Below are 26,584 nucleotides of genomic sequence, written 5' to 3'. Positions count from 1 at the left end.
ACCTCAGCAGAAGGATGTTGGATGCAGAGACGAGGTACCCAGAGATCGAGAAGTTGTGCCTCTGCCTATCTTTTACCTGCACCAAGCTTCGGCACATCTTTCTGACGGCAGAAATCATCATTATTTGCAAATCAGACGTAATCAAGCACATGCTGTCGGCTCCTGTTTTGAAAGGCCGACTCGGTAAATGGATGTTCGCGTTATCGGAATTGGATCTCCGATATCAACCTGCGAAAGCAGTCAAAGGACAGGCCTTGGCCGATCTAATCGCTGAACGAATCAACACTAATATAGCAGCACTGTCTATACGTGCATGGGCCATGTTCTTCGATGGGTCAGTTTGCGATGATGGTTGCGGCATCGGTATCCTACTCGTGTCGCCCCGGGGGGCAACCTACACCTTCTCCATCAGGCTATCTACCCCTTGCACCAATAATGTTGCTGAGTATGAAGCAGTACGTAAGGGGATGGAGTTGCTAATTGAAGCCGGGGCAGAAGCAGTGGAACTCTTTGGAGACTCAAAGTTGGTGATCTCCCAGCTCACGGAAGAATACAAGTGTGAGAGCGAGTCGCTCTTCCCATTATGGATGCATTGCCGCGAGCTGATGACACAGTTTAGGTACATAAACTTCAACTGGGTCCCGAGGGCACAGAATACGGAGGCGAACGATCTCGCGCAGATGGCGTCAGGCTATAAGGAGACAGTGGAAGGAGCCGATGTCCAGATACATTTCATGGAGCCAGATGATTGGAGAGCCGATATCTTCAATTACTTGAAAGATCCGGCTCGGGGGGCACCTAAATGGATAAGGTACAAAGCCATGAAGTATGTCCTGATTGGAGATGACATGTTCTACAGGACTTTGGAAGGGTTACTTCTCAAATGTTTGGGAACAACCGAGGCAAATCGGCTCTTACACGAGGTACATGAAGGCGCCTGTGGAACTCATCAATCGGCTCATAAGATGAAGTGGTTGATCAGGCGATCAGGGTTTTATTGGCCCACCATACTTGAGGACTGTTTCAATTACTATAAAGGGTGTCAAGCATGTCAGAAGTTTGGGAGCATTCAGATGGTACCCGCATCAGCAATGAACCCTATCATCAAGCCTTGGCCATTTCGAGGATGGGGCATGGACATGATCGGCAAAATCCATCGTGCATCGAGCAAAGGCCACGAGTGGATCTTGGCCATTACAGATTATTTCACTAAATGGGTGGAGGCCGTCCCTATGAAGTCTGTGGCATCGAAGGACGTCATCAGCTTCGTGAAAGAGCATGTCATCCACAGATTTGGGATTCCCCAGACCATCACGACCGATGGAGGTTCGGTTTTCGTTTCTCGCGAGTTCAGAGATTTCTGCGAGAGCATGGGAATTAAGTTGATCCGATCATCTCCATACTATGCTCAAGCAAATGGGCAGGCTGAAGCGTCCAACAAGAGCCTTATCAAGCTGATTAAGAGAAAAATCGACGAGTACCCTAGGCGTTGGCACGAGGTTTTGTCGGAGGCTTTATGGGCTTATCGCATGTCATGTCATGGGGCGGTAAAGACCTCGCCATACCATCTGGTCTATGGACAAGAAGCCGTGTTACCTTGGGAGATCACGGCTGGGTCGAGACGTGTCACGTTTCAGAATGACTTGACAACTGAAGAGTATGCAGCCCTGATGAGTGATAGCGTTGAGGATCTGACGGAACTTAGACTTTGGTCACTTGAGAAAATTAAGGAGAACAAGGCCAAGGTGGCTCGTGCATATAATAAGAAGGTGAAGCCAAAGGAGTTCCACGTTGGTGATCTCGGTATGGGAAGCCGTATTGCCGTTGGGGACTAAGGACAAGGCGTATGGTAAATGGTCTCCAAATTGGCACGGGCCGTACGTGGTTGACCAAGTCCTAAAGGGCAATGCATACATGCTCGAGCAGTTGGATGGTGTGAAATTCCCAGTGGCCGTCAATGGCCAGCATCTCAAGAAGTATTTCCCAAGTATGTGGGATGATGGGCAGTGAGATACGGGGGCCGATTTGAAATCGGCCAGTAAATTTTTTTTTATTAAATTGAGCAGAGCAAGAGCCGATGCGCAGTCATCGACTTAAGAATAAAACAGCCGATGCGCCGCCATCGACTCTAGAGCTACAAATATTATGAGCAGGTATCAAGTTACAATCTGAATGAGGAATGTTTACTTGAATCTGTCTAATTAGGCCATTGATCTGGGCCGTATGAGCGTCTATTGGGGGAAGACCGATACGCTGCTATCGGCTCTTGGTGTGTTGACTTGCTTTGACAATCGGCAAAATTGGTAGAAAGGCAAAATCGGCTGAGAAATATTTTCTTCATTAATAAAAGGGCTTTTACAGAGAAGAGCCGATTGCTCAAGGAAGAAAGAACAAAAGCCGATTACTACTACTACTAGTCCTATACTAGTAATCTACGGGCCGTTGCTGCCCTCGTCGTCGTCATCGCTGCCGCCGGCGGAGCTGCTGGCGGGCTCCTCTTCGCTGCTCCCGTAGCCCTCTACGGGAGCCTCGTCCTCCTCCTCGTCGTCGTCGTCGTCGTCGTCCGACCCGGCGCGGAAGCGCTTCGCCGGCGGATATTCGTCGGAGGACTCGTCATCCTCCTCTTCGTCCTCCTCGTCGGAGGAGGTGTAGCCGTCCCACGAGAAGCGATCGTCTTCGCTCCCCGCCTCCAGCTCCCCGTCGACGAGGAACTGGAAGTCGTCTTCTCCGTCAGTCAAGGACTTGTCGTCCTCGGACCAGACGGAGGAATCGTGGGACTTGATGTCCCACTTCTGCGGGGCGCGGAGGTCGTACGCCGCCAGCGAGTACCACTCCGGCGTGGGCTCACGGAAGGGGGAGGATTCGTAGGAGAGGCCTGAGGAGGCAGAGCAGGAGGAGGAGGAAGAAGACATGGCTACAGAGGAAGGGGGTTTTTTGCCGATGGCTAGTACGGAGCAAGAGGATGAAGAAGCGAGTTGCTCGACGCGGTTAAATAAAAGGGGATATAGTGGAGTTTTAATACTGTGACTGTTTTCGAGGACATGGTGCCGAATCTGTCAAGTCGTGCAGAGAAGCTGAGAAGGCAAGGCATCATGATGAAAGATTCTGCGACGGTTCTGCTCTGCCACGACGTGACCCTACGAAGCAGAAAAAACAGAGTGATTTTGAAATTATCATTGCCAAAACCAGGGGGGCATGTGTTATCACCAGAATTTAACCAAGTCTGGAGATGGGCCGTGATTAAATGGGCTTATAAGATATACATGGAAAATTTTCCCGAACCGGCCTTATACAAGAAGTTTGGGCAAGATTGCCCGTGTATCTGTAAATTATAGTAGGTTACGTGTCGGTTAGAATTAAGAGATAGAGTTTAGCTCGTACACGGTTGGGTTTATTCTCAAGTTAGAGAGTCTACGGACTATAAATATGTATCTAGGGTTATTGAGAAGGAGGACGATCACGTTCACAACAAATCAATCTAGGCGCATCGCCACCCCTTGTTTCGAGGGTTTCTTCCGGGTAAGCAACATGCTGCCTAGATCGCATCTTGCGATCTAGGCAGTATCAGTTTATTCGTTGTTGGTGTTGCTCGTGCTGAAGCCTTTTTGATGGCGAGCAACACCCTTATCTTAGGTGTTTTGGGGTTGATGACAATGCTTTCACGATGCACTTGTTTATCTACGCTACCCCTCGATATCTAGCTGCCCTTACACCTATTTTAGGTGTAAGGGTAGCATCTTGCTTGATTCTTTATTTAGTAGATCTAATCCGTTATAGTTGCTCCTTGTTCTTCAAGGATTGGTTTGATATCCGTATGGTTAGGCCTTATAAACGGGTTGAAGGATCCGGTAGTGCGTAAGGTGTGGTTCATTATGCTCTAGAGGGATTGTTCCGGGGATCAACTTCACGTTGGTTTTTAGGCCTCTTTAGGGCTGGTTTTCCATCATCTTACGTATCTGCTAGGCTCAATTACGCATAGGATGTTCCGATTATACGGTGAAAACCCTAGACTATCGTAGATTAGTTTAGCTTGATATTGATAAAACATGATCCCCATGTCCTTATAAATCTAACATGAACCATGGGGCAATCGGCTCTTTGAGCCGATCCACAGAACAACTTAAGAGCCGATCGGGGCTCGTATTTAATGTTTACGTGTTTGCCACGCAGGAAACTAGTTGAAGCAAACCATCACCTTCCTGACCAGGTATAGGTCAGGTGGCACACCCTCGTAAGCACCAGGACGTGTGCCAGAAGGCATTGCGGGCCGTCGCCCGAGGGACCAGGGTCCACCGCAATCCTGGGAGCCTCCCGGCTCTACTGTGTTGCCCGTCGCTGCTCGCCGGTGGGTTTCTGACCGCAACACGAACTCAGCGTTCTCTTTCAAGACATCCAAAACACGCGCAAGCAACTCTTGAGTTGAAGCATCCTTTCGCGTTTGTTTCTTCTTGATGCGACCACTCCGGCGAGACGTGGTGGTCACCTCCTTAGGAGCACGGGCCCGCCTACAGGGCGGCGAAGCAAGGATAGGCGGAGACACTGGCCGAAAAACCGATGACAAGAAGGCATTGAGCTTGTTGGTAGCGGGATACCCGAGATCAACTTGGATGTCCTCCGCAGGCACGGTTTCAGGAGCAACGACACTGGCTGGCAGCAGGGATCTCCTCCAAAGGATCACACAAGGGCACCATGAGCGCCAGCTTTTTCAATCCCAAGTTGGTTAAGAAATCGCAAAGCTTGGTGGAGTCGGCCACCTCAGAATCTTCAACAAAAGGCACCAAGGGTGCAGCCACCACATCAACCACATCATCATGTTCAACCACAGACGCCTCAAGCCTCGAGAGCTCAACCGAAAGAGTGACATGAGCTTCAACAAAAAGCTCAACCAACCCGGCCAAAGCCCTCGACATCATCAGAGATTGGGCTCTGTAGACCCTTATAGGAAGCAATCTTTTGAACAATCACATCCGGCAGCAAAGGAGCAAGACTGGAGCAACACTCAGGAGGCATGCGAAAGACGTCGAAGCGAAGAGGAGAGGAGTCGCATGGACGGCAGACATGCGAGCAAGGGCCGAAGACCTCCAAGAGCTCAGCGTTCCTCAACCCAGCACTTTCAAGACGGTTTTTTTTATAGGTTTCACTCATAGGAAAAAACCGCACTATCAACGGGTTCCAATTTAATAATACAAATTTTCCGCGCATAAAATTTTAATGGGTATATATTTTATATCATAAACAACATTGCTAAATAGCTAGTGCAATGTAATTCGTTACAAAGTGCAATGTCGGTCATTGTTAAAAGTCAGTTACATTGCGTTAAATTTAAACTATATTTCATAAGAAAATCTAAATTGGTTTTTCCTTTGTGAAGATCGCCCTTTAGCAAGATCTTAACGGAGTCCATTTTATAAGACGAAAAGAGTAAATCTAAAACTATTGCATGGTTATTCACACGGTTGGATCTCAAAAGAAAACATGCCACTGTGTCAATCTCACGGTTTTTTACGCCATTATTCACTTAAATAAAGTAGCCATCATACCTTCTAGATATTAATACTTTCACTAGTAAGCTGTTCGACTCGACTCGACACGTTACGACGCACGCCGCGCTCGTGGTGAGTGGATTGAGTCTCGAGAAGAGACTTTCCTTTCCTTTTGCAGTTCAGAAAAATGAATAGAGTCCTAGACGGACGCGTCACAGTTAGTCGGTTCGGGTTGTTCCCGGACCGTGGCTATCTGTAACCGACTCGAAACGTGCGCGCGCCGTGGGCGTGCCCCATGTTGCCTAGGGTTTCCTGAGCCTATATAATCCCTTGCCTGGCTACCCCAGAAAGACAACTAATACACGAGTTAGGGTTTCCACCTCTCTCTGCTTGCGCCACCATCGTAGTCTACTCCATCCCGCCCGCCGGCGTGCACCGGTGAACGGGAGAGCAGGTCTCCGGAACCGCTCGCCTTTGCGATCCTGTACGGGAGAGGACGAATTAGGTTTTTGGGAAGCGCTCTGCGCGACTGCACGATGGATGTTCTGCTGTTTGTCCTGCTACTATTCATGTTGATTAATGCATCTAGTATGTTTGAGTTTCACATGTTAGTAGTTGCTCTGGTCATGTTTAATATTCTAAAATTAATCATGAAAATTGTGCCTAATTATCCAACAAAGGTGTGGTGGATTCCAACTTGAAGAATCAAGTGAATCTTGCATACCAGAAAACTTGAAGCAAGGCACTTTCAAGACGTTCTTTTTATAGGTTTGACTCATAGGAAAAATCGCACTATCAACTGGACCCAATTTAATAATACAAATTCTCTACGCATAAACTTTTAATGGGTATATATTTTATATCATAAACAACATTGCTAATTAGCAAGTGCAATGTAATTCGTTATAAAGTGCAATGTCGGTCATTGTTAAAAGTCAGTTACATTGCGTTAAATTTAAACTATATTTCATAAGAAAATTTACGTTGGTTTTTTTCCTTTGTGAAGATCGCCCTTTAGCAAGATCTTAACGGAGTCTATTTCTATACCTAATAATAAAGGAGCTAAGGTGCTGCCAAAATTTTCGTCCAACAAATTTTAGGACCGTTTTGCCCTCCCACAAAATCGCATAGTACACAGAATGCCACAATACCGTTTCGTTTAGTTCTTTTTCTTTTCTCTGCCGAACCCCCGAGCCTATGCCCAAACTCCGCGAGGGAGCGAGGAGACCGCGTCCGCCCCTCGCTCCGAGCCCGACCTGTTTTCCCCATCGTGATGCCCAGCCTTCTTCCCCTTCCATGCCGGCCTCCGGCTGCATATCGCGCGCGGCCGCCGCATCCGCTGCTCTACATCGCGTGCGGCCGCTGCCTGTTTTCCCTGACGCGCCTGCTACGGTTCTTTCGTCCGCCTGCTCCAATCTCTTTCGCAGTGAAGAGGACGCACATGGCCGTCATGCCTACCTCCTCCAGCCCATCTCTCGCTCGAGGATCTCAAGCTCATCGTTATAGCTGGCCGGGTCGTTGATGCTCACCTCCTGCCACAGCACGATCTCCTCCGCGGCTTGTCGAGGAGCAGCTCAGGATGGCGCTAGCTGGGTCGCCTTCTCCTAGAGGCGCGAGCTAGAGGCTAGAGCTAGCTCTTGAGGCTGCCATCCTCTGGCCGCGAGCCGCTGCAGGCGGTGAATTAACGAATCAGTAGTGGAGTTAGCAATTCGTTGGCAGATCTGGGGAATTTGATATCGCTACTGATTTTTTTTCTTGGAGCCATCTCTCTCTCTTCATGCATCAGGGTCCAGATTCGTACATGGGCATGTATTGCTGCAAAATGTTTTCCGAGATTTCTTCAAGCAATTTAGTACAATAACTCATACCATTAGTTGTTACATTATGAAATGGTCAGTGCAAATTCTAAAATAATACATATGGCAATTATGTTCCAATTCAGAAATTAAGACCATTACTAATATATTGCTTCATTTCATTTCTGCAAAATTATATTTTTTTGGGACCGATTTACCTTTCCACAAAATCACATATAACGCACCCGTGCCACCGTTTTTTCGTCTGCCCCATCGAGTTCATCTCTACGTCCGGTCTTGTTTGTTGACCGACGCGACACCCCATTTTGGGCCCCTATTACAGCGCCGCCTGACCTCTCGCCACCTTCTCCCAACGCCTGAGACCTCACACTGCTCACCCTTTCGCCGCCGGGGCAAAGCAGCTGCTAGCTGGTTCATTTTATCCTCCCCTACCCTGTCGGGTGTCTCGCAATTCTTCAGGTAGGCTATCCCCAAACCCCCCGTTAGTACATGCTCAGGCGTGGGAGCACATCCGCAGGGATAGAGATGTCGAGGAGGACGTCGGAGAGACGCCGGGTAAAAGAGCAGCCGGTAGGGCAGTGGCGGCGTGACCTATGGAGCATGGATTAAGACCATTACTAATATGTTGCTTCATTTCATTTCTGCAAAATTATATTTTTTGGGACCGATTTACCTTTCCACAAAATCACATATAACGCACCCGTGCAACCGTATTTTCGTCTGCCCCATCGTGTTCATCTCTATGCTCGGTCTTGTTTGTTGACCGACGTGACACCCCATTTTAGGCCCCTATTACAGCGCCGCCTGACCTCTCGCCACCTTCTCCCAACGCCTGAGACCTCACACTGCTCACCCTTTCTCCGCCGGGGCAAAGCGGCTGCTAGCTGGTTCATTTTATCCTCCCCTACCCTGTCGGGTGTCCCGCAATTCTTCAGGTAGGCTATCCCCAAACCCCCCGTTAGTACATGCTCAGGCGTGGGAGCACATCCGCAGGGATAGAGACGTCGAGGAGGACGTCGGAGAGATGCCGGGTAAAAGAGCAGCCGGTAGGGCCGTGGCGGCGCGACCTATGGAGCATAGCGGCGAGGGTCGGGCGCGGCCAGGGCGGAGCAGGATACGTTAGATGTAGCGCTAGATCGATAGGTACGTCGACGAACGGCGGAGCGCGGGTCAGTGGAGTTGGCCGGAAGCAGAGCTAGCAGCGCCGGCGACGAGAAAGCACGACCCATGATCTTTCCTTGACGATCGGTAGGCATGGGCCTCAGTACGAGTCATTGTGGGCCGTTACTGGGTCAGCTCCGTACCAGTACGAGCTAGCTACGTGAAATGTATGGCTTAATTAGTCCCACCTCGCTTTATTACACAGAAACTCTCATGTTTATATACGCAGGTTCCTTGGATGTCAACAAGCTGATGAAGGACAGCGAGAGGGAAGCATCAGATATCTAAGAGATGAAAGGAAGCAAAGAGTCGATCGGTGGGAGGACCTCGACGCAGCAGAGACCAGCTAGCTGCTAATGGGAATTGGGATGGGCTGCGTGCCAGAGTGGGGCTTGCCTGGTGGCTCGCTATGACAAAATTCAACCTGAACGCTCCCGAATCTGGGTGGGATTGCCAGCTTATATACAACGAGCTCATCTCGAGCCTGTCAATCGGGGCCAGAAAAAAATAATCTCCCAAACTCTCGATGGGATTGCCGGCATGCAACTTCGCATCATGAGACATGCTTGATATCAGCCTCGTGAGATCTAGCAAATGTGAACTAAAAGCAGATTATTTCATATTAAATATCGCACATTTATCAAGATTCACATGTACCGACCTACTTATGGAACAGAGATTGTGCTAGCAAATGTGAACTAAAAGTAGATTATTTTTTTTACCTTTATGCGTGGATTTATGAACTTCGTTATTGGTAATATTTCTCGATGTTATTGTCAACAATTATTTTCAATTAAAGGGAGGTGCCCCCTCCTCCCACCCCTCCCCCTGCCCACACACACGCATCCAAATTAGTTTATGTTCCTATCTGCTTGGTGTTGTTGTTGTTGTTTATTTACTATTGCATGATACTCCTGTTTTTTTGCTTGTACTGTTAATCTAAATCACTCTCATGTTTATGGGCACCCTAAAATTATATAATATTTAAAAAATATTTGCCTCTTCAAAATAAAAGAATGACCACAAGGTGATAAGCGGAAGTATGAACCAACTATAATTAGCAGAGATGGATGCTACTCAAACATTGAAAAACAATTTCTAGCACATAGAAAACAAATTCTTATCATGAAACTGTCCAAAATATTATGGATAAAACAAGATTTTAGACCGAGAGCCGGATTTCAGTCACTCATGAAAATGGAATAACCCGGTGCAACGCACGGGCATATTTCCTAGTTTTATAAAACGAAAAGACTAAATCTAAAACTATTACACGGTTATTCACACGGTTGGATCTCAAAAGAAAACATGCCACTGTGTCAATCTCACGGTTGTTGACACCATTATTCACACAAATAAAGTAGCCATCACACCTTAGACATGCAGTGCTTCTACTGGCTGTCCTGCTCGGTGAGTGCTCTCTTCATCTTCCTCCTGCCTGCGAGAAACCACTGAGCTCTAGTGCCACATTTAGTACCTCTTCTTTTGCCGTTCTTGTCTCGTGCATTTGTTCTTGCAGCAGAGTTCTTGCGGGTCGCCAAAGGTTCAGATTTCTCACTACGCTAATGCTATTTTGTGCTAGTTTCTGACTATTGTGTTGGTTAGGGGACCATGACAGCCCCCGATTCTTGAGAGTGTTTTCTAGATAATTAATACTTTCACTAGTAAGCTGTTCCGATCCTAGAGGGCATAGATTGGCCTCTGTTTTTAGACAGGGTAAAAGAGAGCGTTCTTGTTTGTGTTTCAGCCTGTGCTTTCGGTTTGTGAAATTTATCCCCATTCTTCTGCTATTTCCCTTTCTTCAGCGGCCAAAAAAGGAAGAATTCTCCATCCACGATTTCTTCTCCTGTGCAATTTGGGTTGCTCTTTGAAGGTCAGTAGGAAATATTTGTTCTAACTTGTGTTTTTTCTTCTAGAAACCCTAGGCTTTGTTTTTGGCATGCTCCTCAGAAATAGCAACTTCAGATCTTGCGACTCTCGTTTTGTTTCATTGCTCGGCAGCTTTTTGTTTTTTTGCAAAATTAAAGATGTTGGAGCAAATGTGTTCTTGCTTTGATTCGTGGGTTTCTTCTGGGTACTTCTCCACCATTTAGTCTTGATGCGGATGGTTGTTGGGTCGCATTACTTGGATGGAATAAATGGGCAGCTCTGTTTCTGTGGCAACAATAATTTTAGCTTGTAGCCCTACAATTGTTCTGATCAGTGTTGTTGTCCCGGCTACTATGAGTTTTTGTACACGTAACTTTGGGAACATCATATGACATTGATTACTGTGTTTCCACTATAAGTAAATAGATAAACACAACTAGTCCCCAATTCTATTATTAGTATGTATGTTTCCATTTCTGTCGATAAAAATAATTGTATATGCTTCATGTCCATTCTGCTAATTTTCAGTTCTAAATAGCCTATTCTATGTTTCTCATATCCTGTTAGCACTGAACCTTCAGGGTGCAGGCTATATGGCTAACATTATTGATGCACTGGCTTTAAAGCTTCAGTCAAAGATATGCTACCATAGGGATGCTAATATCGACTACTTGGAAATCAAGGATATGGTTGATAAACTGGTAGAAGAGAACAAAGAGTTAAGGGCTGAGAAAAGGCAATACCTGGATATGATTAACGCTGTCATAGAAGAGAAGGAGAATTTGCAGCATGATTATGAAGGTTCCTGATCTTTTATATTGCATAATTTTGTACCTAAGTTATTTTCTTAATTTGGATCCTGATTTGCAATGCTGTACTCATCTATTTGGTAACCCAGAAATCAAAGAGCAAGTGGCACCAATGGAGGAGCAGCTTGAAACTGTAAAGAAGGAGCTGGCCTTGGCAAAAGAGCAACTTGTGGCAGCGAAACATGAAAATGAGGCGACAAAACATGAACATGTGGTGGCAAATGAGGAGCTTATGGCGGCGAAACATGAAAATGTTGCGGAAAAACATGAACATGTTATTACAAAGGAGAAGCTTGTGGTGGCAAATGCGGAACTTGCTCAAAGAAACGAAGAGCTGGAGGTTCTTAGGAAGAGGCTTGAGGAGAGTGAAGCTATGCACACTCAGATTCAGCAGCAGAAAAGAAGTGCTCCTGGTCCTGAGCCTGCACAATCCATACGGGTAAAAACTATTGCATGCAGCCTTTTGCTTTCAACATTATCACCCAGTCAAAATGAAAAATATCTACATTTTGGAGCTTCAAACTTAATTCTTTGTGTCATATAATGAAATTCTTATCTATCTTTACATACCAAACTTCTGACCTGATTCTCTTCCTTTAAAACCATTAATTTATCATCAGTATTTTTTTGTTTTCTTGTTGGGCTGTATTGTGATTATAGAAGTCTCTATGTGTGTATGCAGGTAACAAGATCAACTTATCAACGGGAAAAGCTGCTGACAGAAATCATCTAAATAAACAGAGGTACTGTTTGCAACTTTATTTAAACCAGTAGGTTACAGACCTAACGCAATTTATTAAAAAATAATAATCTAGAAAGCATGAGAAAGAAAATCAATGTTCTTTTACGGTACCCTAAAACTTCTCAGCCAGTAGCCCACTATATGATTTCCAAAACTCAGGTGGAGGGGTGTTCTCCCCTCCCTTCCCCCGGTGACAGTTAAAGAAAAACTATATGATTTTCTGTTGCCTCAGGAGAATACAAATTCCAATTCCTCTTTGAAAGTTCCACGGAATCTGTACAGACTTTTCAAAATTCATTTGAAACTTTACTCATTTCTATAGCCCCAGATATTCCTTTTTCTAGCTAAAAAATCCCGTTGTCTCTTTCTAGCTATATCCCATGTACAGTAGTAGTAATGATTATCTCCATGAAAAAACGGACTGCCAGCGCCTGTTTATGTATTTGAACTTTGTTTTCCCTATAGCCTTGTATTGTAAATTAACCCTGAGACCGAGAGAAGATAATTCCAAAATGCCCTGGGAAACTGATGCATCTACTTAGTGTATCTGTGTATGCTGCGATTACCTTTATATGTTAAATCCCTTATGTTGCTACAGATTTAGCCTTATGCGGAGGCCAGGTGGGGTTTCTCTTTCATTATCTAAACAAGACAACATATTAGGCCTTTTTCAAACGAGTTTTTTTGTTTTGAACTCATGCTTATGCTTTGTTGTTGCGCAGATTGACAGTCTGACAGTAGCAAGGAAGGAAGTCATCATCTTAGCTGTCTATGATCATGATGTCTGAGTCTGACACTAGCATTAGCAGGCTATGACACTCTTGTCGAATTGTGTTATGAAACTGATGTTACCTCCATTTAGCCACATCTTTAAGCAACCATTTCGTGCATCTATTTAGAACCCTGGTGTAAAGATATGATCTCACTTTGATTCGTGCTTCTAACAAGCAGTCCCATGAGTACGCTATGACTTTATATGCTACCTTCATTTAACTCTCATAATTCGGTTATCCAGTGCTCGCCTCACTTATCTATCTGTTTGATGCCAGAAGAATGAAGATCATTAGCTTTATTGCTTTATTTGCATGTAGTGGTATGCCGTTCTCGTGTTAGATTGCAGATGCCTGATAGATCGACCTGTTCTTTTGGTTGTCTTTAGACTGGCAACTGCTGTAGCTACAGATTTCAGTAGGTTCATACTGCCCAATGGATGGTTTCAGCAAGGAACTAGGGACACGTCAATGTTCTTGTAGCTATCTGAAGAATGAGGTCAACGAGGTTTAATCTGGGATTCATCAGTTTCGAATGAATACATGTTTGAAATAGTTCTAAAAGAAGGACCCTAGTTAATTGATCCATTGCCAAAAGTACAATATATGTAAGTAATATAAACGAGCATAAACATCAAATATTCTCAATAAAATCAAAAGCTGCATCAAGACTGAAGTCAGCGTCTACACATTCATCATTCGTATCCTGACGTACCTCCAAATGTTCAGTGACGGAACGGTGGAACACCAAGTCTGCACAAGCTAGACTTGCATTGTAGGTTTGGAAAACCAATCCGACTTGGGTGTAAGCTTGTCCTATTGAAGTCCCTTAACAAATGCTTCATAACCTCGAATCTTTAAAAAAGACAAACTTAGCTTCTTGTCAGTCCACAGCTCATGTCTTCTCTACTGACTTTGATGGTAATCTGTTTAGCGTGAAAGCTGCAGCTTCCATACAATAACCCTAAAATGACAAAGGTAGATCTGTCTGACTAAAGATCGATCGTACCATTCCAACAAGATCCGATTCGGCCTCTCTGACACACCATTTCTCCGTGGAGTTCCTATCGGTGTGAGTTGAGAAACTATTCCACAACTCTTTAGATGGTCATCAAACACATGGCTCATGTACTCACCTCCACGGTCCAACCGCAGAAGCTTTATATTCTTGCCGAGTTGATTTTGTATTTTATTTTTGAATTCTTTGAACTTTTGAAAGGCTTTCGATTAATGTTTCATCAAGTAGATATATTCATATCTACTCAAATCATCAGTGAAGGTAATGAAAAACTCATAACCACCTATAGATATCGTGCTAATTGGGCCACATACATAACTATGTACCAGCTCAAGTAAGTCAGACGACCTCTCGCAACTCTGTGCAAAAGGTGTCTTGGTCATCTTCCCAAGAAGGCACGACTCGCGTCTCGATTGACTCCAAGTCGAACGAACTTACAAGACCATCATCACGGAGCTTCTTCATGCGTTTCCAACTTATATGGCCAAGCCAACTGATGAGTGCATTTTAGCATGTTTTTACATCGTTATTTCTTTAAGTTATCATTGGTACTAGAAGCTAATCGACTTGCATAAAAAGCAATAAAGGAGAGGAGAGTGGCTATGTTCGCAGAGGAAAGAACTAAATTATTTGACAGCCTGTCACAAGTTTGGGAGATCAATTTCTCGAATCGGATTAGAAGGTATGTACTAGCCATACATAAATCGTGACATGCTTGTTATATAGCAGGAAATGAGAATTTGTTGGAATTAGTGTTGCATTAGCATGTGAGAATGTCTCAGATTTGTTTCATTCTGAGTACATTCGATTAGTTTATTTTTTCTCCTATGCATACTGTTATCCATGTCACCTCTGAATTTATTTAGCTTCTCCTATTTTTATGCTTTAATCATCGTGTGCATAACTATTATACTCTAGCCTATGCATAGTCTTGTGCTCTGTGTGATTGTGTATGGCAACATCATCTGCTAAAGAAAGACAGTGTGTTATGAGCTGCATTCTTTACTATCTTGCTCAAACACTAGACATGATGAACTGTCATGTTGTCTTGCTCAAATTGTTCATATTCTCATCTTGATATGTTGTCTTCTAAGTGCACTCTCTGAATTTATTTAGGTTTACTTCTCCTATCTCAGTTCTGAAGTACATACATATTGTCCTGCTATCTTCCATACAAATATGTGCTATAAACGGTGCCTTGCTTGTTATGTGGATGTGCTAAACCGCCCATGCCAACAAGCGCATGTTGATTACCAAAATGTGGATGCTCATCAGGTGATTGAAGCCAGAGACCGCCTTCAAGGATTGGTGTCAACGCTCCTCCTCCAACACCTCAGGTTCCTATCACAAGATGAGTAGTGAGCCCCTTCATCAGTCTACGAACAGTATCGAATTCATTAATATGAATAGACATGAATTGGTTTATAGTGTACCAGATCGGACCGGTAGCCTTCCGATGACACGCTGCTGGCACGTGGTGAGTCTGGCAACTCGTCAAACAAATCTGGTTCATCTACTGAACCTGGCTCGTCTCTGCAGATCAACTCATGTGCCTTCTCAAGGTTGGCAACGACCTCTGAAATGGCCATCCGGTCCTTTGCATCCAACTTCACACAACATCGTGCAGTCCATGCCACACGCTTCAGCGCCTGCAGCTGCCATGGTGTTGGCTCCGGTACAGGTCGCATGTCCAAATGACACGGTACGGTGGGGAGATCTGCAAATGTCACCTCTTCAGAATATGCCTTCTTCCCTGTAAGAACCTCGAGCATCACCATGCCTAAGCTGTACACGTCGCTCGCCAGACTTAGACGACCATTCATTACGTACTCAGGGGCCATGTACCCATATGTGCCTGCAATGTGGGAGACTTCCATGTCTGACTCATGACTCGCTATGTCCCAGGCGACCGACAAGCCAAAGTCTGACAAATGCGGAACCCAATTGGCATCGAAAAGGATGTTATCCGATTTGATATCACGGTGGATGATAGGTGGGTTGGCATGACACTGTAGGTGCTCCATGGCACGTGACATGCCGAGGAGCACATCGATGCGCATCTTCCACGACAAAGTCACAGGAGACAGGTCGGATGAGCCATGGTCAGAGTGCAGGTGGTCGAAGAACGTCCTGTTCTCCATGTACTCATAGACGATATATGCCTCTCCAGCACTTCCGGCTCATCCGGCTCTTCCGACTCATCCGGTTCCTTTCTCCACCTTTTTAGCAGGCCCTTTTTCTTCTTTAGTGTGGGGGCTTGCAGGCGCTTGTCCTTGCTCAGAGTCACACACGATCCAAGGAGGCGGATGATGTGTTTGTGTCGCAGCCGTGACAGGATGGCAAGCTCCGCGTCGAATTCCTCCTGTAAACTGGTCGTCTGTATGTAATCCATGCGCTTCACAGCCACCTCTCGCCCATCGTGAAGCCTGCCACGGTACACTTTTCCAAAGCCACAATGAGCAATCAGGTTGTCACGTGAAAAGTTATTGGTGGAAGCCATTATCTCCGCGAACATGAATTCCTGGGTTCCATGTGGAACTACTACCTCCTGAGCAACCTCTGTAGACTCCTGAAAAAGCAACCACAAATGAGCATTTTTACTTTTTATCTTTTCTACATAGGCCACACAAAATATCTTTTTTCTACAAACTTTTGTGAGTGAACGTAGAATATCCAAATGTACATCGGAGATTTGTTTTCATAATTTTTCAACATTTTAGAATAAATTTAAAATGCATTTTTCTTAATATGTGCATTTAGACCTACAAGCCAAAACACCATCTCCAAATATTAATATCTATAATACTGAATTCATATAATATGAAAATATTTACATTATCTTGATTCTAATAGAGGCACAATTAGAGCGCAGAGGAAGGCCAACTCTTTGATTCAGCTTGCCCGGAAGTGTCTCTCATAGAAACAAGACTCATGCATCAGGGAATTAAATCAACTTGTGATGAGCTCAGCTCCCAAATCAATCAATCTTTGCAATTTAATTTGTTGAATTGCTCGTGTTAGTGAGAAGAGATGAAAAAGGCAATGGTTGATTGGTGGTGGCAGATTCTGCATAAATGGCTGGCTGTGAGGTAAGCTCTTGAGAGAAATGATGATGATAAGTAGCACAACGGTGAAACATTTTTGACAGATTAATTTGTTCATCAATAGAAGACCGTAAGATGAGAAAGAAATGAAGGAGAATATATGCAGAATGTTATGCAAGTGTGTTGGAATTTTATGTAAGAGGTATTATATGGTAAATATATGTAAAATGTGGTTATATTTTAAGTTTTAACAAGAAACTTATTTTGAAACTATTTTCTGTTTTAACCTAAGTAGGACTAAGCAAAAGATGTTCTTTAAAATGGGCTTGACAGAAACTATTAGCTCGATGGCAAAATTTGTATTCCGGGTTCAGGTGTTACTTGGTATGGCCTATTGGTCGAGTATTACGATGGAGCATCTAGATGTAGTTGTACCTGATATTTTAAAAATCGAACAACTTTATTCAAATGTTTTGGAAAAAAATTAGACAATTCACGCACGTACCTATCACCTTCATACTTACTCGTGCAAATTTTCAAGAAAAACTATGGTCGTATCTGATCTACAAAATAAAGAGAAAACTGAACTTTGTCATACTATCGTCTGCTCCTTTATATTGTGAATAGTGCATTTAGACTTTTTTTTGTGTAGGTTACATACTGTTATATTTTTATTTAAACTTGACATTTACTTGTGGCAGCTAAGTATTACACAAGTCTAGGTTGAGATATGGTATTGGATTTTAGGTGTGTAGAATATAGGTTGAGTGGACTAGGCTTGTTCTTTTTAACCATCGATGATGGTTACATCAAAATATGGTTAGGATTACCATAACGGCTGGACTAGGCAAGATTTTGTTTCCTTCAATTGCTTTACTATTTAAAATGTTTAAGAATGGTCTAGGGTTGCTTACTAGTGGTCTCCCTTGATTCTCTGTGATGGATGATATTTTCTTATCATATTAGGGTTTAACTTATTCTCCTTTACCTCTCAAAGCATAATCATGCATTGAACATTATCAACTTATTCCTCAGTAGATACTTTTCTTCAAGTTCTTAGGTTTTATGATCATTACCAAATTATGAGTATCATGGTATTGGCTTCCTAGGTATCACTAGTGAAATAGGGTTATCACCTGGCTTGGACAACTAGGGTTATAACTTTTCTCTTGTACTTTCTTGGATGCACATGGCTAGGTTAGTACCAATGACTTCTCTCACTTGGCAATGACTTTAATAATATCCTAAGGTTTTATCTCAAGTGTTGATCTTTTTGTCTGATGCACCCCCTTCTCTAGGGTTTAGTGTAGAGGAATTGAGATAAAGAAGAATGCAATGATCAAGGTTCGATAAGACAAGTATTGTTGGTTTTCTTCTCACGAATTCAAGAATTTAGTTGAAGATATACCATGAAGATCATGGTAGGAACATGGATTAGTTAAAGGCATGGAAAACATAAGTCGAAAATAGTTTCTCCATTTTCGTGTTCTTTGATTTGTAGATAAATAGGTATACACATGTTGTTGCAAGGAATACCATATTCTGGTCCTTTATATGATCTGGTATTTGATCCTCACTTAAATTGTTGTTGTAATTGTTCTAGTTCCATTTCATCTAACCCATAGATCAATTCACATCTACCAAAACAAGGTTTTAGTAAAGGTCACAATGAAGTTTATGGCGTCGGTCTACTTCAATTCCATAAGCGTGGAATTACCAGGATTTTCTATTCATGAATGCAATGCACACATCTATTCATCTCGTTTCTAACCTCTAAACCTGGGTAGTCTAGCAATGTTCTTGTTGAAGGCATTATTTTGAGAGCGGGGACATTTATTAGGACGAAACCTTTGATCTATGATCAGGGGACGATGGCGTTTGTGCATTGTTTCCTTCATGCGTCGCTTTTGGAGAACTTGGACTTCGGGTATTGTATTGGTGGTGTTAGTGCTGCTGCTACAAGGGTTCTAACACTGTAGTGAGACTTTTTTTTGTTTCTTTTTTTTTGGTTATGTGCATCCGTTCTACCATTAGGGTATTGCGTTGTTGCAGAGGTTGGATTTAATTGATATCTTCACCAAAAGAAAAAACATGTTCACTTGTAATTCTTATTATTTCCCTGCAGTGGTTTGCGAACTTTGATTTGATTTATCAATGGATGATGTAGGTCCTGAAGCACTACTGTTTTCTTTATGTTCTTCTCTAAGTGATCATTGTTGTGAGGTTTCTTTTCCTTTTCTTGGTTGTGGATGGATTGAATGATCATCCCTAGGTATAACCCCCTCTCTGAAGGTAATTTTTCATTACATCTTTCTACACTAGTTTATATATGATAATACCTTGATATGACACCCTTCATGCTACAGGTTACATAAAGTTCAGCGGTCTACTTGGGACTGCAGAATTTCTCTAATTTCAAACAGGTTAGCTCCTTGAACTTGTTCGTCCTTATTTCTCGCTAATTCTGACTCTCTTTTCCCTTTTTTTTTGGTCTATCCCACTATGGGCTCAACGCCGGCTTGGGCGGAGTTGGAGGATGGCTTCAGGTTTTTGCTTTTGAAGATGGTCTAATTTTTTGTTAAGGTTTTTGTGTCGGTGTTTTAGTGTGGTTTCTCATTTGGTGTAGGATGGTAACTCAACATTGGAGTCAGAATGAGAGACAAAAAGAGGTGTTAGAACTCAATGTTTTTGGGGCTGACGGAAATGTTTCTATTTTCTAATTTGAGAACAAATAGTTTTTCGCACTCTTTTTTATTTGTTCTGAGTCATATAGCTCCCATATTATTTTTAGCTACGAAAATGTGTGTTCACGAATTTGAAAACAGCTAGGTGTTCAACATACGCCACTCTGATTGGTTAAAATATTTTTTTTCCTTTTTCCAAACGAAACTATTACTTGAATAGATTCAAGGTGTTATACCGAGATTGTCCGATCAATAAATTGACATATATATATTTTGCACTTTGTGGATCTGACCCAATGAGTTTACAAACACACATACAAACATATATCTCATATAAATGTAACCCCAAACTTTCCATATAGACATCACGTACATATATTATCTGTGGTCGCTTGCTAAATTCCGTCTTGTTCTTTCTTATACGGAACTTCCTTTCTTTCTTAAGAAAATATCAAACTAGGTACACGCCTACATGCATCTCCATTTTTTTCAATTTTGTTTTTAAGGAAAAAAAATTGCCCAAGAAAAAAAAATGTCACTCGTGCTTCCAGCCACATACAATCCTATATGATGAGCGCGATTTAATGAGTTGCATTAAGTAATAGCTGGCTCAAATGTATATTTGATATCTCAAAGATTTACTGATATGCTGCCAAATAAAGTTGATTTGTTTGATTCACTCATTAATTTCACTATATGATTTTTCCAAATCTTCTCCCATTAAAAGAAATATACGTATTAAATGTTTTTTCTAGATATTCTTCAATGCCACGAACTACTCATGCAAATTAATGTCACTAGTGGTTGGGGTGCCCCATGGGGCGCCTCCTCGCCAGTCAGGGGCAACCCAATCTGAATATTGTGATGGTCAACTAAAACAAACTTATAATAAAATATAGTACTATCGTGTTGGTCACTTGGATAAATGAAACATGGGGACATAAAAAATAGTTGTAATTGCATTTATATAGGATCCAAGATTACATCAGAGCACGGATACATGCATCTCGCAAAGGTAGTCCCACCGATGTGGAATATAATACATTATTACAAATGGTAGATCCACACAATCATACAATCTGAACAAATATTAGGGAATTTGATTATTACAAATGGTAGATCCACACAATCATACAATCTGAACAAATATTAGGGAATTTGACCAATGCATGGTTCGATCCTTTGCTCAATATCTGGAAACCAAAAAAAAAACAGTGGGCAAACTAACCTCGTGAGAACTTTGGAAATACATACCTAACTTGTTTTTACATGCCCTAGAAAAATAATAGATTTTGTAGCAAAAAGGAATATACAGTATGTTGTCCATAAAGGAAATCCAATTGACTCACAGTCTAAGCAGGAAAGGTTATCTTCTTGTTATATACAATATTCTGATTAGCAAGAGTTACATATATCTTCACAGATCCTTGATATATACATTAACCTGATTAGCAGGAGCTACATATATATTCTGAGAATGATGGTAGTGAGAGAATATATATCACATCACATATTTGAATTAGTTAATTGCAAGGGAAACTGTCAAGTTAATCTCCTTTATATCAAAACTTTCTGCCAACTATAAGAGAATATATATATCACCTAAAGTAGGATGTTTACCTTGACTTTATCTGATGGGAGTCATCAAGTGACTTTGGTGCTTTGCTTCGAATGTGATTTTTGAATTGATTGAAGATTTCTGGAAGCAAGTACAGCTTAACCCTGCACAGCAAAAGAACCAATATAACAGTAAATTTTAAAATGGATATCAAAAGAAGTGGCATGCTTCAAATTATTCAGGCATTGTTCCTTACATGGACTTTGAGTTCCTACAGAGTTCTTATAGAGCTCATGTCTCCAAATCTCATCAACTTGGCAAAACCTGTAAAATGACCAACATGAAAGATGTAACGCTTATAAATTAACCAACAGAAGCAACAGTTTCCTCTCTCCAAAGAAGTGCATTAACAACCTACAATTCAGAGATCAGGTGAAAATAATACACCCATTCAAGACTATAATAAGCAGAAATATCACTGAGCACTCAAGCAGGACAAGATGGGGGAGATATGGTACTTACTCACATGGCACATTTTCCACAAGCAAGCAACGGCGAGCTGGTCAGAAGGACTGGGCAGAGAAGAGCAAATCTAGCGCCTCTCTAAGCTCCCTATACCCCTTGTACATCCGGAGGGCGACCTTACTAATGTATGGCACCCCATCAATCCTCACCTTCAGAAATAGCTTCTCAGCCTTCTTGGCTGCTACTGCTGCATGGAAGGTGTTCCTCCTGTATGCCCTCACCAAGGTCACCCTATGCGCTGAAACCAATTAACCATTTGTTAGCTTAAATATCTCATGCTTCGCAGGCAATTGTAGTGTACTGCAGAGATGCTTCAGCATGTGTCAGTGGCTGCTTGGCGGCGGTGCTGTCCTGATTGTAGTCCATGGCAGTTGGCCTAGTCCTCGAGGCCTTGCTCCGGCTGTTTTCCAGTATGCAGTTTGCCTCACTCCGACTGTCGTCCATCATGTATGCCAACCACCATCCATAACCAAGGTGTGAGTGATACCACAACTGAAGAATGAATGCAAGTTTGTTATATCGATTACTTAGCATTAACAACAAAACCACAAGTAAATATGTAGTCACATTATCTCAGTGGAAGCATTCTACAAATGATCAATCGCCAATGTAACCTTTATTTAGATCCATGATTTCCAATAATATATTAAATAGGTAAAACTGCACAATCATGTATGTACATTGTATCTATAGAGTCAACAATATAGGCAAACAGAGATTGAATTCAGAGAAAGATATACATAAATTTGATGGAGACAGGAAATACGAAGTATGGAACCAGTGGGCATTGTGAGGAACTCACCCTGCTTGTGAGAAACTCATATTCATGAACAATATGAAAAAATGCTACACAAAATGCTAATTTATGTAGAACATGAACCATTGTACCTATAATCCTACACAAAATGCTACGACACCAGTAGTTAATTCACACTGCTTGTGAGAAACTCATATTCATGAAGAACCACTATATTGCTGATCTGCAGAATAACCACCTCTATATTCAACTATATATGTAACTTGAGAAGAGAAAAGGCTAGCGATATTTAGTACGTAATCTTAGCACTCAAAAAAAATCCAAAATAAATTAGAACACATGTACAACTTCTAGGACCCAGACTATAGCAACTCGTAAGATCTCAGCTTACACTGTCAAGTGCATATATCTTCCGGGTATAAGTTTGTCAGTCATTCAAGATACAAGAAGACCAAAATGGAGCTACAATTTGGTGCACAAAAAAATGGTAACCAGGCTAAGCGTCCAACTTGAGCCATACAACACGATGGAGCAAAATTGTAGCTACAAGTAAGCCATGAGAAACCCCACAGCCTGGAACAACTCAAGCTGCCAAAAAAGATATTTGCCCAAGAAGTTCCCTTGAGCTATTGTAGCCATGATCAACACTATTGCAGACCGGCTGAACCACAGGGAACCGAAGAAACTACCCCAACCAAAGAATCAACATAATCTCGTAAAAAGGATCACCATATAGGATACAATGAAGTATCATTTCCGAAACAACAATTTTGATTCATATGCCCATGATTCTAACCAACAATACGATATTTACCTAACCATTCGAACCATTCTGTATGTACAAATCACTTCTAACCATCAGTAGGGCTCAAGAGTAGGACTACCAAACAAGCCAATTATCTCAAAAAGAGGAAAACATGGTGCTTAGTTGACACGGAATGCATCAACCTTGAATTTCTTTCTATGAGAAATGGCAAGTGGTAATAGAGGAAAATCCCGCACGAAGGAAACTATGTGCTATGGGAAAACACGAACATACCAGTACCACACCAGTTACCAGTACATGATGGTTCAAGAAATCAAGAGAAATTATAGGAACAATGATAACTACATGAAGCATATTTCAATAAGCCAGAAACATGATGGTGATGCATAATACCATCGACTGATTGTTACAACCAATTAAAACCAAATAAATGATGAGCACCTCACCCATCAAGCATAACCATGGCCAGAAGTAATAGCATACTAATGGTAATCATAGCAAGTGCTTATTTTGAGGGGAAGAAACTCACTTTGGAATCACGGGATAATTTTGGTTTTAGCTTCTGTGAACAATGCCAACATCTTCATGGACAACCAATACACTAATATCTAAACAGAGTGCGCTGTGGATATAATATCGTAAGTTGGTGACATATACATACGCAATTTAACATCATCTGGAAATGAGACCTAACCTGTCAAAGTTTTGTCGTGAACTTGTGAAGCCATTCTTTCTCTAGCACATACCTATAAAGTGGGAGTTTAAGTTACCACGTTATTCATTATTCAACTAACAAAGGGAATAGTTGTAGAAGTATTAGTGAATACACGCCTGATGGAAGTTGCTTACAGGTCATGACCAAGCATTTCAAAATACACAAATGCTCTTGCCGTCAAAAAACCTCTATACAATGGGGTGTTGTTGAGGATCCACTTTGTCATCATCTAGCTGCAACTGCAAATACATGAAGCCAGTTTTGGATAACAATTTCAAATGCATCAACCCAGATAACTAAATGCTAAATAGGCTACTGTACCATGTCCAATAAGAGCTCCATGATAGCCTGTTGAATGAAGGCACACTGTTTATTATAACAATAACCTGTAGCTTGAGCAAAATAAATGCTAGATCTGCTGATTGTTCCTCCTTGCTCCACCTGCAGTAACTAAAGATCAGTGACAGAAGGAAAAGGAGAAAGATAAAACATACATCTGTTTATCAATTTAGTAGCTTTATTATTATAAACGATGTTATGCGCAGGCAAACACCACCACATGTTAAAAATTCAGATAGTATTATGTAATTTGACCTTGCTGAATAGTCGACTCAGACAAGAAAAAATATCTCTGAAAAGAAGAAAATAAACACATGACATAATTTTACCTGCAATGATGCCTCCTTCTCTGATTTTTCTTTCTCCTTTGACTTCGCCGTAAATGCATAATAGTTCACTGTAATTGTTAGAAATTATACCTTGTGTTCAAAATAATGTCTAATAAGGTTCTGAACTCTAAATTATGTGCATATTGCATAGATTAATGTGAGCATTAAGATCTGACGTTGGTGAGCAAGGATGAATTTGTATTGCTTATAATGTCAAAACATTTTACTTCGCTATTAACTTCCATGAACCGCAGTACGTTTAAAATTTGATGCACCTTCAGAAGCCAACCAGCGGCAAGTTCATGGGCTCCGAAGAAGCTTTATTTCCTTCAGCAAAAAGTACTTTTTTGAAGCAAAAAATAATAACTTTAACCTATATATGTAGAAGAGTCACTATTACTTTGGTCTGAACCGAATTAAACTGGAACTAAAACAGTGAGAGAAGACAAAAAAAAGTGCATAACAAAATAAGTTGAACTGGCAGGCCTGACTGTCATGTAGATCATCTCAACCTTTTCTAGAAATTAACTTCAGTTAGCTGTATTCCATAGCTAATGAGGAAAAAACAGCAAAGAACGGAAAGGAGGGCAGAAATCTACCTTGTTTTCATGGGTTGGAGCTGCAGCGGCCCGGTCAAGTAGATGAACCAGCAGGAGCTGCCGAAGCAGTGGTTGGAGCAGCGGCGCGGGTCATGGGATGGAGCATGTTCTCTCCGCCGGTCGTTCTCTAAGTTCGGTCGCGTCCTTCTTCCCTGTTCAAGAAAAAGCTATGAGGGGAGAAGGAGCAGGGAGAGGTCACCAGTGGGATGAGATGGACGGCGTTGACCGAGTCCCGGTCACCGGCGCCGGAGGAGACGACCAAGAGGGGCGACGCTAGGGTTTGAGTAGCTGGAGAGAGGGAGGAGAGAGTTCCTACCTGTCCGGCCGCCGTCGCCGTCGATGTCGAGCTACCGCTGCCTCTAGAGCTCCGTCCGCCAATGACCATGGCGGGCGTAGCACCTCCCGGGACAGGGATTCAGTGACATTCAAACAGCATGGCACGTTGTGCCATGATCTCCTATCCACCATACATTCTTCATCTAACGGCTGCAATCAACCGATCTGAAAATTTTGCTAAATTTATCTTTTTTGCTACGCCCAAAATACAAAGTATTTTTGATTGAAACTTTCCCTAGTTACAACATGATTCGTTGGTAATACTTACATTTTTTGTTTTGAATTTTTTGATGATGTTTTTTTTTAAACAAAAAATCATCAAAAAAATTCAAAATAAAAATATACATGTTGCCAACCAATCATGTTGTAAGTACGGAAAGTTTCAATCAAAAATATTTTGTATTTTGGGCGCAGCAAAAAAGATAAATTTGGCAAAATTTTCAGATCGGTTGATAGCAGCCGTTAGATGAAGAGTGTATGGTGGATAGGAGATCATGGCACAGCGTGCCATGCTGTTTGAATGTCACTGAATCCCTGTCCCACCTCCCGCATCAGACCGCCGCCGCATCTAGGGTTTCTTCGCGGGGAGAGACGCCATGTATTGGAGAGACTCCGATCCGCTAGTGGCCTGGAGAGGCTTGGTGAGAACGTGGGGAAGAGGAGCGCGTGGGGAGCCGCCGCCGCCGCCAAAACATGTGTAGCGAGAGGGTAGGGTTTCGGAGGATGCGTGGGCTGTGTGAGAGAGAAACAAGAGCGACGCGTTTTCCGCCAGACGGGGCTCATCTTTCGCCAGACGGTGGAGACCAAGCGAGGCCCAGTCGACGCGCGCCAGGGGACTATCGTGGAGCGCCCAGGCATAGGGCAAACACCCACGCACTTGCTTGTTCTCAAAGTGTATCATGTAACACTTGGCATAATATGATTGCTTGTCAATAGCTTTGATATTTCACATGAAAATAGCTATAGCCGTTTTTCTTCAAGAGAAAATATGAAATGTGCAAGATCCACCATGTATCCGTTCCCGAGTTACTTATGTTTCTTCGACAAGTATATATCACTGGTAGAAAAATGGCCTTTAGTCGCGGTTCGCAACTGCCATTAGTCGCGGTTGCGCAACCGCGACTAAAGGCCCCCCTTTAGTCGCGGTTGCTTACGAACCGCGACTAAAGGCCCAACCACGTGGGCGGCTAGCGTGCGCCTGGGCGAAGGACCTTTAGTCGCGGTTGGTGTCCCCAACCGCGACTAAAGGCTATTTCGTTAATT

At 42.7% G+C, this 26,584-nt stretch overlaps 2 protein-coding genes and 1 pseudogene across 9 annotated transcripts; 1 reads left to right on the top strand and 2 right to left on the bottom strand.

The window, feature by feature from the left end:
* The first annotated feature begins 10,015 nt into the window (after positions 1-10,015).
* Positions 10,016-12,812, top strand: LOC124684641 (oral-facial-digital syndrome 1 protein homolog). The gene is made up of 5 exons (XM_047218912.1): positions 10,016-10,334; positions 10,912-11,131; positions 11,229-11,578; positions 11,822-11,882; positions 12,604-12,812. The coding sequence occupies exons 2-4, from the start codon at positions 10,924-10,926 to the stop codon at positions 11,870-11,872; spliced, it is 609 nt and encodes a 202-aa protein (XP_047074868.1). The 5' UTR covers positions 10,016-10,334; positions 10,912-10,923; the 3' UTR covers positions 11,873-11,882; positions 12,604-12,812.
* Positions 12,813-14,655: 1,843 nt separating this feature from the next.
* LOC124665407 lies at positions 14,656-16,450 on the bottom strand (annotated as a pseudogene).
* A 3,888-nt stretch (positions 16,451-20,338) lies between these two features.
* LOC124702091 lies at positions 20,339-26,036 on the bottom strand. Of its 8 annotated transcripts, none has more exons than XR_007002330.1 (9): positions 24,387-24,433; positions 24,040-24,159; positions 23,853-23,957; positions 23,698-23,749; positions 23,533-23,625; positions 21,478-21,972; positions 21,212-21,279; positions 21,018-21,119; positions 20,339-20,590 (listed from the first exon to the last, which is right to left on the bottom strand). XR_007002330.1 is itself a non-coding variant. In XM_047234200.1 (6 exons), the coding sequence occupies exons 1-5, from the start codon at positions 25,887-25,889 to the stop codon at positions 24,128-24,130; spliced, it is 360 nt and encodes a 119-aa protein (XP_047090156.1). In that variant the 5' UTR covers positions 25,890-26,036; the 3' UTR covers positions 23,835-23,957; positions 24,040-24,127. The 8 variants fall into 8 exon arrangements, 1 of the variants encoding a protein (XP_047090156.1); XR_007002347.1 differs by having other exon boundaries at positions 21,478-21,913; XR_007002325.1 differs by having other exon boundaries at positions 23,533-23,611.
* Between the last annotated feature and the right edge of the window lie 548 nt (positions 26,037-26,584).

The sequence above is a fragment of the Lolium rigidum genome, chromosome 1, assembly GCF_022539505.1.
Source record: "Lolium rigidum isolate FL_2022 chromosome 1, APGP_CSIRO_Lrig_0.1, whole genome shotgun sequence".
In the NCBI taxonomy this organism is placed as follows: domain Eukaryota; kingdom Viridiplantae; phylum Streptophyta; class Magnoliopsida; order Poales; family Poaceae; genus Lolium; species Lolium rigidum.
Note: the sequence above shows the minus strand (reverse complement) of the source record. Positions and strands in the feature narration are given on the sequence as shown.

Excerpts from the sequence above, each read along its gene's own strand:
- LOC124702091 (XM_047234200.1), bottom strand. The coding sequence starts at position 25,889 with ATGCGGCGGCGGTCTGATGCGGGAG. Across the intron at positions 25,153-25,301 it reads CGGCGACGGCGGCCGGACAG|CTTTTTCTTGAACAGGGAAG; the intron begins GTAGGAACTCTC and ends CTCCCCTCATAG. Across the intron at positions 24,440-24,985 it reads CTCCAACCCATGAAAACAAG|TTACGGCGAAGTCAAAGGAG; the intron begins GTAGATTTCTGC and ends ACTATTATGCAT.
- LOC124684641 (XM_047218912.1), top strand. The coding sequence starts at position 10,924 with ATGGCTAACATTATTGATGCACTGGCTTTAAAGCTTCAGTCAAAGATA. Across the intron at positions 11,132-11,228 it reads TTTGCAGCATGATTATGAAG|AAATCAAAGAGCAAGTGGCA; the intron begins GTTCCTGATCTT and ends TTGGTAACCCAG. Across the intron at positions 11,579-11,821 it reads AGCCTGCACAATCCATACGG|GTAACAAGATCAACTTATCA; the intron begins GTAAAAACTATT and ends GTGTGTATGCAG.